Source organism: Chenopodium quinoa, unplaced genomic scaffold, assembly GCF_001683475.1.
Source record: "Chenopodium quinoa cultivar QQ74 unplaced genomic scaffold, ASM168347v1, whole genome shotgun sequence".
Classification (NCBI taxonomy): Eukaryota; Viridiplantae; Streptophyta; class Magnoliopsida; order Caryophyllales; family Amaranthaceae; genus Chenopodium; species Chenopodium quinoa.
Window position 1 is genome coordinate 209,545 of NW_018743434.1, and position 14,021 is coordinate 223,565.

The 14,021-nt window shown below is 37.3% G+C and overlaps 1 protein-coding gene across 1 annotated transcript; it reads right to left on the minus strand.

Annotated features, from left to right (window-relative positions):
• Positions 1–10,994: 10,994 nt before the first annotated feature.
• LOC110739126 (major pollen allergen Lol p 11-like) lies at positions 10,995–12,731 on the minus strand. Its single transcript, XM_021919582.1, has 2 exons — positions 12,481–12,731; positions 10,995–11,637 (listed from the first exon to the last, which is right to left on the minus strand). Exons 1-2 carry the CDS (start codon positions 12,635–12,637, stop codon positions 11,306–11,308), a joined length of 489 nt encoding a protein of 162 aa, XP_021775274.1. The 5' UTR covers positions 12,638–12,731; the 3' UTR covers positions 10,995–11,305.
• Between the last annotated feature and the right edge of the window lie 1,290 nt (positions 12,732–14,021).

The window sequence follows — 14,021 nt, forward strand, 5'->3', positions numbered from 1 at the left end:
ATTAAGAGTAAGAGAACTGAGTTACCTGAACGGATGACAGTTGATGAAGTCCTGAAAGTTCGGGTCAGTCGGCTTGTCAGAACAGGCGGTAGGCAGAAAAAGTCCGAAAATGTCAGAGCAAGTTCAGGGGTCCGAATGTTCTCGCAAAAATTCTCAAATGTGAAAATGACCGAAGTCAGCACTTCCTTTTATAGGCAAAATGAGAAGGCGAAGGGTCGCTTCCGAATTCAAATTTGGGCGGGAGAGTCTCCCGGCCGTCTGCAAGGTGACACCTGTAACGGGCCGTCGCCTGTCACCGTGCGACACCTGTCACAGGCGACACGTGACCAGTCGCGTGCCACCTGTGAGGGGCAAATGATTAGGGGATTTTTATCCACCAAGCGCCGTTTGACAAGTGGGCCAACCAGGTTCCGCCACGCGTCCTCCACGGACCACTTAAGACACGCCACGTGTCCACCCATGCCAAATGGGACAACCGGCCATCAAGGCCCATTTCAGTCTAGAAGCCCGATCGGCCCTAGGTTTACCTTAAACCTAGAGAGTTGCACGCTTCCCAAGGCTATAAATACTCGATTAATCCTCATTAATCAAGAGACCGAATAATTAACGGAACACACTAATAACCGGCTGATCTCGCTAGCAAAGCAGATTATCTACATTAAATACTCTCACCTAGAGAGACCTTTTTACTTTAATTTCTGTATTAATTACTCCTTAATCAGGTACTAACTTGACCGTTGGAGGCGGAGCTCTCAGGAGTCTCCGTTATTTTGCAGGTACAGGCGTCCGGTTCCAGTCTCGGAATTGTAACTCTCCCGCAGGACATCAGAAAACCCCGAAACACCATGCATGAAGACTTACATCAAAAGTGTCTCTGATTTTACACACCAGGGGTTGTAAAACCAAAGCAAAAAGTAGAGGACCAAGGGGATCACCCTGCTGCACCCCCTGAGACGACCATAAGATGTGGTCCCCATAATACAATCTGGCGGGATTAGAATAGCAGTATTCAACCCATCGCGAAAGGCCTGGACAACGACGACGCACTTCACGTAACATAACCGCACGATCAAATAGATTGAAGGCATTTTGGAAATCCACCAACAACATAGAAAGACCAACATCGGAACCACGATCCTCAATCAATCGATTCACAGCATGAATAATCGCCTCACCTCCCGAAGAAACTCCAACACCAAATTGGAGACCATCAAAGTAACATCCTAAAGACTGGCCAACCATAACAGCACCGACCTTCGAAACCAGACGCTGCCAAATAGTTCCCACAGCTATAGGACGAATACCACCACCAGGCTTGACAAGAGGTGTGAGAGGAGCACTAGCAATATACTCTCCTAGCTCCATAGGACATCTACCAGCTAGAAAGAGATTAACCACCCCAGAAATAGAGTCAACTAACTCATCCGAGACAGCCACAGCAGCACCACTCAAGCAATCCATAAGGTGTTGAGCACGTAAACCATCCCTACCACATGATGTGCCACGTGGAAAACTCTTAATCCGATCCAAAACAACAGCTGAAGTAGTAACGAGATGAAGGCCATCAACAGGTATATCAGGCAAGGATGGAGCTGGAGAAGTAGGGTGTTTAGACTATAAATCTGCAAGAGTGGCGTCATTATAAGGAGCAACGCCTGAAGAAGAAAGAACCCGGACTGCAACAGTGTAGTGGCCGTCACAAATCTTCCTACGACATTGCTTGATATTACGCTCCTCCAAATCAAGGTCCTCATCACCAACCACTAATAAAGTAGGAGAATCCTCTGCCAAAGTATCCCTCACAAGCTGCAAAATACCACCTGGTGCACTCCAAGAACAAATAGCACGGGAAATACTTGCTTCTTGAAGCCGATGTTTTACCAAAGACCTAGACTCAGAGCTGCTCCGCGGGCGAAAGGTTTTAAGGGTACAAAGAGGTAACACCAACAAAGAGACCCAATTGGAAATGTCATCAGGCCTAGAGATCACCTTATCAAGGGCACCTTTCAGAACCCGAGAAAACCCCAAACGACACTTGGGAGGTATAGACTTCACAGTACAAAACCCCTTGGAGAACAAACAATCAAGAAGAGCCACATCAAAAACACAATGTTGATCTTGCACCAAACCACCTATTCGCCCAAGCTAAGCCGGAGAAGAGGGAGCTTGCGGCTTGGAGAAACCATGAAGCACAAAACGAACAATACCATCCCCTTCATCCGGGGGTGACACAACCTCACTCGGATTATGACGACACTTAGTACGATGCGTATGAGTTTTGTAAAATACCCCACATAACCAAATCCCCATACGCGAAAAAGTAACTTCAGCCTCAGAATACACAGCAAATTAGAAGTCAGAGAATGCCGAGTGATATCCCGCGCATCAATACAAAAATGACGATCACAAAGATGCTTGATAAGAGAACTTTTAGTAAGACCATTTCCACTTCCATCTTGACAACCGCTAAGACCCACAAAGGGGCAATGAAACTTCACCTGAGCACCCGACATAGCTACACACCACCGAAAACTACTCAAGTCGCATGAAAGGAAACAAACACCTCGCAAACACGCTGCCACCACGAAGTACCTTCACCCAAGCCAAAAACCACGCTGCTACTGCCTATTACAGCCCTTAAAAACTGCCTGAAAACAACACCCAAAACAGCACCAATAATGCACCAAAACAGCACCTAAATCAGCCCCTAAAAGACGAGATATTGGACTAAATTATGCCTGAGAAGCGCCCAGAAACAGCCTGCAAACACGCCCAAAGACACACGCCCAGAAACAGCCTGCAAGACGACCAGGAAACGCCTAGAAACAACGCCTAAAAACGACCAGAAAACGATTGAATAACGCAGGAAAAAACGCCTGGAAAACCGCCTGAAAACGATGCCCTTCGCCTGAAACTGCCGGAGAATTATAACCGGAAAAACAGACGTGGAACCTGCCGGATTTTGAACGAGAAACCACGGCTGAAACTGCCTGAATCACGCCTGGAAAATTCGCCTGATGGCCGCCTAAAACACGCCTGGAAAAGTTGCCTCGAAACTGCCCTAAAGAAGCCCGAAACCACCTGAAAATCACCCAAAAAAACCGAGAACCCACCTGACCTGAACGCGCTTGACCTGAACACACCTACTCGCCGGAAAATAAGCCGGAAAAAGGAAGAGGAAAGCCTACCCTGCCCAGCCCTAATCGCCCCTAAACATACTTGTGTGATTTTAGATTCTTTATTAATTTAAGGGGTTTAAAAATTTGTAGAACAAGTAAAGGGGTTTTCAATGTTATTATTATTATTATTATTATTATATTTTTTTTTTCATTATTATTATTATTATTGTTATTGTTATTGTTATATCTCAAAAACAAACAAAGTCATACAACCTACAATAAATTAGTGGGAAGCCACGATACTATCTGGTCCCCCACTCCTCTAGTTATTGCAAAGCCTACCCTAGTGAAGATATGAGCTGCAACACGAGCTCCAATGTCTTGCATCGCCGAGAACCTTTGAACCCGCTTCAGCAACGTAACAACCTTCTTCTCTAATTCCCCAAGCGAAGAAAAGGAGAAGGGAATGAAACTATATCCAATCAACCAACAACTAGCTTCATACTTCACCCGCTTTCGATGAGCCGCATCAGCCACAACCCGTCCAGGAACAAAGTCAGATAGCCATGTCTGTGTCAAAGGAGAAGACCCTGTTAAGTCCACACATACATCGCGACCACGATCCCAGGAATAAAGTAACACATCTGCAGGTCTGAGCACTATAAAAAAATGTCCATATAGAAACGGAATTCTAGCGACGAAATTCAATCCGTTTCTAAATTAGAGACGGAATTAAAAAATCCGTCTCTAAATTAATTTAGAAACGGAATTAAAAAAATCCGTTTCTAAATTAGAGACGGAATTAAAAAATCCGTCTCTAAATTAGAAACGGAATTGAAAATCCGTTTCTAAATTAGAAACGGATTTTTTTCCGTTGCAAAATTAGAAACGGATTTTTTTCCGTTGCTAAATTTCGAGACGGGTTTTTTTTTTTCTGTTGCTAAATTAGAGACGGTTTTTTTTTCCGTTGCTAAATTAGAGACGGGTTTTAGTTTTCCGTTGCTAATATGAGCGACGGATTTTTAATTCCGTCTCTAAATTATTTTCGAAACGAATTATGTAAAATATTACTTTAGCGACGAATTATGTAAACTAAAAACCGTCTCTAAACTAGAGACGGATTTAAAAATCCGTTTCTAAACTAGAGACGGATTTGAAAATCCGTTTCTATACTAGAGACGGATTTGAAAATCCGTTTCTAAACTAGAGACGGATTTTAAATTCCGTCCCTAATTTTTCTTTCACTTATAATCAATTATGTGCATAGAAGTAAACAAATAATATTTGGTATGGTTGGTAAGAGTTTCACTATGTGACTATGAGGTCACGGGTTCGATTCCTACCTATTGCGATTCTTGAGATTGGGGATTCAAGGAGCCTTACATGCAAAGCCGAGTCGGGTTGACCCGAGTGAGGTCGAATCGAATAACATCTACTTATAGACTCAAAATAATTTTTCCGTTGCTAAATTTAGAGACGGATTTTTTTTCCGTTGCTAATACCAGCGACAGATAAAAATAATCCGTTGCTAAAATGAGCGACGGAAATAAAAATCCGTTGCTAAAACTAGCGACGGAAATAAAAATCTGTTGTTAAGTTCAGCAACGGAAAACAGATACAACGTCGCTAGTCTCATTTAGCGACAACCGTTTTACCAACGGAGTAATTCTGTTTCAAAATCTGTTCCTACCTATATTTAGCGACAGAAAAGTACAATCTAGCAACGGATTTGATCTGTTGCTAAATGTCTATTTTTTTGTAGTGAAGGGCCCCATCATTTCATCCAGACGACCCTATGTCAACCTCCTTTCTTGCTGAAATCCCAGATCTGTAGCAAATAATAAGGGTATCACGGACAACATTATGTCGATGTTTAATACCCACAATACAAGCACACGACACCGCGTGATCACCGAAAATATCCTCAGTAAAAAACCCAAGAACAAGTAGAGCACGGCGCAAAAATAGAGAACAATGGACAACATTGTGTGTTTTCTTTTATTATTATTGTTGTTGTTGTTGTTGTTTTGTATTATTATTGGTGAGCATAAATTGGGTAGCGAAAAAAATGTGGTTTGTACTTGTTATTAATATTGTTATTATTGTTATTGTGATTGTTATTGTTATTATTAGTTATTTTTGTTAGTATTAGTTTATGTTAATGCTAGTTAATATTAGTTAATGTTAGTGTTAGTTAATATTAGTTAGTGTTAGTGTTAGTTGATGTTAGTTAATATTATTTAATGTTATGATATTGGTTAATGTTGTGATATTATTATTATTATTATTATTATTATTATTATTATTATTATTATTGTTGTTGTTGTTGTTGTTGTTGTTGTTGGTATTGTTATTGTTGTTGTTGTTGTTGTTGTTGTTATTATTATTATTATTATTATTGTTGTTGTTGTTGTTGTTTTATAATTATTGTTATTAATATTGTAATTATTATTATTGTTGTTGTTGTTTTAAAAATATTGTTATTAATATTATAATTAAAATACAAACATTGGAGTGTTTTGTGTGTTTTCTTTTATTTTTATAGGATTCGGAGTTTGAAGACGACGGTGACGGTGTGAATTATAGTTCGAATTTTGTCACAGACACGTTTTTTCCAACGTTTGATGATGCAGTTAAATGGCCGGATGCTGTTGCCATAAATCTGGGATTTATTTTGGTTAAATTGTCTTACAACAAAACCTGAGATGGTCGACCGTATCGATATTTGAGATGTGATCGGGGACGAAAGAGCAAGCCGAGAGATCTTGAGAACCCAATTCGGAAGGACACAAAAACCAAAGCCAATGGTTGTCCTTTGTACATCAAGATATATTACGAGTTCATCCCCGATAGTTGGAAGATCCGGGCAAAAAATGATGCAACTAGGACCCATAACCATCCAATGATTGTGTATCAGGAGGGTCATCGTAAAATTAGTGGCTTGAGCCCGGATGCGAAGAAGGTTGTGCGTGACATGACAAAGTCGAAGGTTGCACCGCGTAACATCATGGCGACTATTGCAGAGTAATTTCCTGATGATCATCCAAACATCAAACATATTTACAATTGCCGAAATGACTTGAGAACGGAGATGTCTGATGGGAAAGGAATTGTTCAGCAATTTCTTCATTTGGCGAGACAGACCACTACCATCAATCAACTCCAGGTGCTCCTGTGCAAGACGACCTCGCCAGGTAACCAATGCAGAACACAACTGTGTTCTGCTCAAACAGCGCAAAACATTACGCTCCTGCCCGCCCCATATATATGCAGCCACGTGACCACCAAAACTAGAGATAACAGTACCATCCTCAGGACCACCTGGCATCGGTTGCTGAACTACCCATGTCTCTGCTGAGCTGGTCTCGCTTGACTGCTATTAACAAATCTCCCATGCTTACCCCTATGCACCGTATGATAATCCTGAGGGTCATACTCTTCATCTCGATCAACCTAACTTGCTCACTCTTCGTCCTCATCGTCAGATGAAGGCACTCCACCCGACGAGTACATGGGGAGGCTCCCTTGCGAGTGATGCTCCCCCGACCAAGTACCAGGAGACCCATATTGCTGCTCATGATGATACGGTGCCCCCGTATTTACCGAATGACCCGACTTCCTCCTAACAGACGCATTCAAACGTCTTGATATTGCATGATGAGCACCTAAACCCTCAATCTACATTAAATAAGTCAAAATCAAATATCAGTAATAATTACAAATATAACTATGATATTAAAATTGAACAACTAATATTAAAATTCAAAAAATAAACAATATTACAATAATAACAATATTAATAACAATAACAATAATAATGGTAATAATACTAATAACAACAACAATAAGAATATTCCCAACAACGATAATAATAATAGTAATATTGCTACTAATAATAACAATCCTAAAACTAATAACATTACTAATAATAATAATTTTAATCGGTTATTTAAAGAATATTAATCACGAAAAAAAAATAAGTTAAGCACGAAAATAAAACATAACATTAATCATGAGAAAAAAAGAAAAAAAAATTCGGAATAATTTTAATCGGTTATTTAAAGAATATTAATCACGAAAAAAAAAAACATAACATTAATCATGAGAAAAAAAATTTGGAATAATTTTAATCGTTTATTTAAAGAATATTAATCAACGAAAAAAAAAATATTAAGTACGAACACCAAAAAAAAATCTGGAATTCAGGGACATCCGCCTGAAATTTCCGGATGTTCCTTGGGACATCCGGAAAATTGAGGCGGATGTCCCTAAAATTCCAGAATTTTTTTTCCCAATTAACAAACAAATTCAAACTGTACCTGTTCGCCGCCGCCACCACGACCGCCGAAAGTCAACTTGATTCGTCGCCGGTCCGCCATTGCCGGATTTCTTGTACCAATTGGATTGGTGGTGGTTGTTGGTGTTTTTCTTTTTAATTTTCTGTTTTTTTTTTTTGGGTTTTTCAGATTTTTTTTCCCTAAATTTCTGATTTTTTGAATTTTGGAGAGAATTTGAAATTTTAGAGAGATAAACTTCTAGAGTGAGAAGTAAAAGCGTGAAATGTGTTGCGCGAGTGAGTGTCGTGAGTATTTGTATACGAGGGGCAAATACGAAAATTCATGACAAAAATACGAGCGACCCCTTGTAATTTGGGAGCAACATTTAACAAAACCCATATTTACACTTGGTTTGGATTGAAGGAAATGGAGGGAAAGGTAGAAAAGGGAAATGAAGGGATGAACTATCTTTTATTTGGATAACAAATGAGGGAGGAAGGGAATTGGAGGGAAGAGAAATAGAGGGATTAAATTGTGAGAAATTGATCTCCACAACAATGGAGAGATTTGGAAGGAAAACTCATCTTTCTTCCCTCACCACCCTGTCTCTTTCCTCCCCTTCACATCCCTCCCCTTCTTTTCTTTCCCATTTCTTTATCCAAACACACCGTTATGGATTTGTGGTTGAAGCAATTTTCTATAGGAAAAATTTTTAGGAACTACCCACTTAATTAAGTCATTTTTTCAACAACTACTCACTTAAATTTTTTATAAAAAAACTACCCCTTAAATTTAAAAAGTTGGAGTGACACTACCCATTTTGATTTTCCGGCAACAAAATCCGACAAGTGTGGCCGAATTTTATTTTTCCCCTCAAAACTCAAGCCTAAACCTCGTATATAACAACTAACCTCATCCTCTTTATAGTTACACAACCTAAAAACACAAAATTTTTAAAATTTCGCTAATTGAAGAAGGGGAAAGTAATTGTGGTTTTTAATTAAGAGATATGTAATGTTTCTAAATTGATGTTCAATTCACTTATTTGGCTTCTTAATCGTGTGATTCTTCATATTGTGCTTAAGTTTTGGAAAGAAAAACAAAAGTGAGCCCCACTCGCTGGATTTTATTGTCGGACGACCAAAATGGGTAGTTCTAGTCAAACTTTATAAATATTGGGTAAATTTTTTTATAAAAATTTTAAGCGAGTAGTTGCAGACAAAATGACCTAATAGGTGGGTAGTTCCTAACAATTTTTTCTTTTCTTTAACCTATCAAATATTCAAATTGTTCAAAATGGGCTTACATTCTACTAAATGGTCTAAACCCCTTAATTTTATTATATTTTTATTTTGAAAAATTTGATTATAATAATCCGACCTTTGTGCGATATTATTTTATTAATTCGACCTTTCATTTATTCCACAATAATCCAAGATTTAGGGGTAGTTTTATTCTATTAGGTCAAAGTGACCTGCTACCTGTTCTTCCGGTAAAAAATTTATACTTTATTATTTTCAATTTATTTAACAAAAAAAAAGTTTAAAAAAAAATTATATATATTCCCATCCAAGCAGCCACCCACGAGCTCCCCCTTCCATTGCCACCCACAACCAACTGCCGGGCCTGCTACCCCTTCCCCTACCTTTTCCGATTTTCGACCACCCTCTTGCCGCCCCTCCTTCCCCGCAACCACCCCCAAAACCCACCTCGTATAATCAAAGCTTTCAAAACCCAGAACCTTTGAATCGGATCCAGTAGTGCAGAAATTAAAAGGAAATAGTTTGAATTCGGTTTCGAGGGTGGGGTTTGGGAAGGATAAGGGGTTTGGGTTTTCTGGGTTTGGGTTTTTAAGGTGGAGGAAAGACGGTGGGTCGAGGTTTTCAGGTAGAGGGGTGATGGTGGGGTCGGCTTTTCAGGCGAAAGGGTGGTAAACCGGGGATTTCTCTGCAACTTTGATGGTGGTGAAATGGGTATTTGTTGAAATTACATTTCTTGTCCATACTTCAATGAAATCAATTTTTTTATTCATGTTTATGTTAATTTCTAGGGATTTGAAAATGGGTTCATCTTGAATTTGAGAATTTTGGCAAGATTAATTCTATTTACTGGCATTGTTCATGTTTTGTAGAAAATTAGATGCAAAATGTTGAATTTTTTGAGGGGATAATTTCAAGAACATTTCTTTTTTTTTTTTCTTGCAAATTTTAATTCTGGGAATTTCGAAGCTGATATGCTTTTGGAAGAGCTGCATTTTGCTTTCTGGGATCTGAAATTGGTTTCCCAAGTATGATATCTCTGGGATTTCGGTTGGAGGGGTCGGGATTTCAAGTGGTGGCGGTGGGCTGCGTTTTCTGGTGGAGGTGGTGACTGAGAGGGGTGGGGTTATTGAGGTTGGATATGGAGGTGGTCGGATTTTGGGGATTACGGTTGTCGAATTTTAGAGGTGGCGGTTTTGGAGCTCCGTTTTCATGGAGATGGAAGGGAAGAGGAAGAAGAAAATTAAAAAAAAAGTTTTTTTTTGGATTAAATAGTTTTTTTTTTAAAAAAAAATTGAAATTTAGTTTTTGGACAAATAAAAACATAACACGTGTTAGGTGACCTATTATTTTAGGTTAAGTGACCTGTTTAACCTAATAGAATAGTAAACCCCCCAAAGCTTGGATTATTGTGGAATAATCAAAAGATCGGATTAATATAATAAAATCATGCAAAGATTGGATTATTAGAATTAAATTTTCCTTTTAATTTTTGTTCTAATAAATAAGAAAAGTGTCAAAAAGTGTTTGAACCCAAAATTCTTAGGATTGTTTGATCTAATAAGGGGTTTCATATTTATTTTCGTTTATTGTCTAGATAGTTACATTTTCTTACATACTTTGTATTTTACCGGGGAAGGCTCAATGTCCGTGGAAAATTCAGCTGTTGATGAGGAGTTCAAGGAGCAGCTTCGACATTTCACCTCTATTGATTCCCACCACATTTACTGGGAGAGTAATAGAGCAGCAGACTAAATTTTGTACAAGCTTATCAAGATATCGATAGTAAACTTTCTTTTCACTTTGTATTTATTTATTTTGACAAGTTAGGGTATATTCTTTATAGAAGAATATCCTACAAGTAATTTTTTGTTTACCTTTCCTTTAAAAAAAATAAAAAATAATTCTATTAAGAAATGCAACCATAACATGATGAAGCTTAAACTTTGTTAGTGAAGGTGTTAGGTTCCTATTAGCTCGTTTTAAATGTATTTATTCTTGCACAAAATAACAAGATAAATCATGCATTCATGCTATGACCCATTATGAAATTACAAGAAGAAATATTTATAAAAAAAAAAATATATATATATATATATATACAGTAAGGTTTAGAGGAATTTGAGGTTGAATGATTTCTAATTTCAGCACCATTTCCTAAAACATCTGATGAGGATTATTACTGACAATTCGGCATAAATTGAAAAGAAAAAAAGATAGTGATAACCTTAATATTATTACTAATTGCAACTTCGAAATTTGAATAAATCAAGAATTATTAAGTATAACCTGAAAACTACCTTCATGTTTGGAAGATGAATAAAGATAATACCACCACATTAAGAATGCCCGTCAACTGAGATGTTGATGGTTCAATTCTTATTTATAATGTTTGTGCCTTCTTTATCAACTAAAAGAACAAAGATTTAATAAATACTGTTTATGATTCTACTTACTGATACAATGTAGTTCCAGATAATTGAAATCGAGAACATTCATACCACTAAAACCAATCACAACGAATACAAATGTGGCTCATCTTAGGTAGTTAGGTAGAATGGTAGATAATTAACTAAGCGATGAGCATAATAAGGCATTACATACTTAGATACTACCGAGCCAACATGCTCTATTATCTGGAATCTAAAATCTACACTTCATCTTCGGTGAGCTCATATTGCTGCATCAACTGGGAACAGAAACTCATGGGTTCCTCCACGGTAAAGCCCAAGTTGTTGGCAAATCGATCATTAGAAACCTCGCCACTGTTGCTGGTGAGGGAAACACGGGAACGATCACGTCCTGGGTCGGCCAATTTGCAGTTTGCGTGGGGGCTGCTCACTAGCACGGTGTCACAAACATTGTCCTTCTGGTCATTAGCCACGAAGATCTTGTATGAACCTGTGGCATCGGTGGTTGCTTCAGCATGGTAGAGGACTTTCTGTGTGTGTCTGTGACGGCATTCCAACTTCACCTTCACATCTGAAATCGCGAATCAAAATTCAACATTAGAAATCATGCATCGCCCTTGACCCCGGTCACTGATCTAAATGGAGTCTAGACTAGTATGAATGTATGATGCTGTTAATTCAAGCTCCTAAGAATGTACCAAATCCAATAGTACAATCAATTAATCATTCATACATCATCAATTCGTAAATCACTTGTACTACGTTCCGATCACATGAATAATCAACCTGACAATTAGTTCAAGACAGACTGATTCCAGGATTTCTAATACTCCGTATAAATGATAACCTTTCTTTAATACTCCGAACTCCCTAATCACTATAAATGGTTCAATTAGGTATGAATGACCTCCAACTACAATGATGTATAATCATGTCACGTCTTCGATACTGAGTGGATCGGGATTACGGGGTAGTAAGATCACGTCACATCTTTGATACTGAGTGAATCGGGATAGTAAAATCATGACATATCGTTAATTATGGGAGAATCAAGATAACAAAATGTCATATCTCTACCAACTGGATCGAGACAACAATAGCATTCGTTTTGATACAGAGTGCATTATTAACAAGCAAATGCTACTCGTAACCGTATCAATAAATGAATCCACAATAATCAAAAGTATTTAATTAATCAGTAATTAGTCAAACACAAGTCAATTCCAGTAAAATAAATATAAACACACTCAAGATCGTGACAGTACACTTTTAAACATAAACAAATACAAAAATACATCACATTCACATCAAATCCAACTCAATCACAACAAATCCAAGCAAACAACCATGAACAAAGTAGATCTAACACAAAAAGTAGTAGATCTGGAGTAAGAGAGAGAAGAAAGAGACCAACCTTGAAGATAGGTAGAAGCGGGGGTTTCAAACCCAGCCTTACAAGGGTCACAGTACACGCGACCACGAACACAGAAAGGCGATTTCTCAGGCCTAGCAGCAAAAGCAATGGCAGGAAGAACACATAGTAGAGCAATTACTGAAATAATCTTAGCCATTGTTTTTTTTGCTTGAATGAATTTGTATGGTTACTTTGGGTTTGGTTTTATGGAGGAGAGAGAAATTAATGTACTGTTGTTTGGGAAAGGAAGTCCCACAGTCACACTGTAAAGTCATGAAAACGAGTCAAGTGGAGGGATATTGTGTGGTGGGGTGTATGGTATGAGTTTGAGTTGAGCCGTTGATTTATGGGATTGTTTGATGGACGGTGGGGATGAGGAGTTGTGTAAAGGAGTGTGTCACGGAGAGATGGTCTGGCAAGTGGGGTAGTGTCGGTGGCGGTGGATCACATGGGGCGCTGTAATCTACTATGTTGCGAATCACTTTAATTATTCTGCTTTCGATTTAAGTTTGATTTTTGTGTTTTTTGAATAATCCAAACAAATAATTTTTGTTATCGTGATTATGAAGTAATTTTTCAAATTTAATTTCTAGATTACTTTGGCCGCTTTGTTGACCGTGATTTTAGGGGATCAAAGTTCACACAAACCATAAGCATTATTTATACTACCTCCGTGACTTAATATTTACAACGATTTGACATAAAGTGTAATTGAAAAGTATTTTATTATTACAAATAATATAAAACAGATGTAATATAAAATTTGGATATAAAATCGTCTTATCACCAAGTCATGTCATACCTTATATTTTATATTTATGTATATAATAAATGACAATGTGAATAACAAATTTAATTATGAGAAAATTGAGTCATAAATTAAATGTAAATATCCTACTCCATAATGATTAACCTATGTAATGACCCAAGGAATTACTCTGTAATAATTTTTATTTTTTTGAGGAACCCTACCTTTTCAAAAGTTTGTGAAAACATCCTTTTTTTTAGTATGAGAAAACGCTTATGAATAATGTGAGGATAATTATATCCTTAAAATGTTTGTTAGACTATATGTCTGTATTGATATGATGTTAATTGCTTGAAAGATTTTTCCTTGTATGATTCAATGATTTAAATCTTATAAATAATTTTTAGACAATTATACCCTCTAAAAAATTGTTTACTTATTTATCACTAACGTTAATTGTTTTTATTTTTACTCTTAAAAATAGTGTGAGGACATTTACTCATTCTGTCCCATAATATATGACACATTCAACTTGTACACACATGCCAATACACTAGTTTGACTTTATTTTTATATAAATTAAATATTAATGAAAATTATTATAAAAATTATATTATAAAACTTCATATTAATAATTATCTAACAACAAGTTTTATGATAAAATATGTTTTTATTACATTAGTAAAAAAATTATACTCAAAACTAATACATAAATAGTGAAAAAAGTCCAACATCCCAAATATTTTGGGATGGAGGGAGTATAACCCTAGTAATTAAAAAATTGTAATATTTG

What these genes read in the sequence shown, in the direction of transcription:
- LOC110739126 (XM_021919582.1), bottom strand. Translation starts at nt 12,637, where the DNA reads ATGGCTAAGATTATTTCAGTAATTGCTCTACTATGTGTTCTTCCTGCC. An exon ending in CGCTTCTACCTATCTTCAAG is followed by an intron (nt 11,638 to 12,480) that starts GTTGGTCTCTTT and finishes TCGCGATTTCAG; the next exon opens with ATGTGAAGGTGAAGTTGGAA.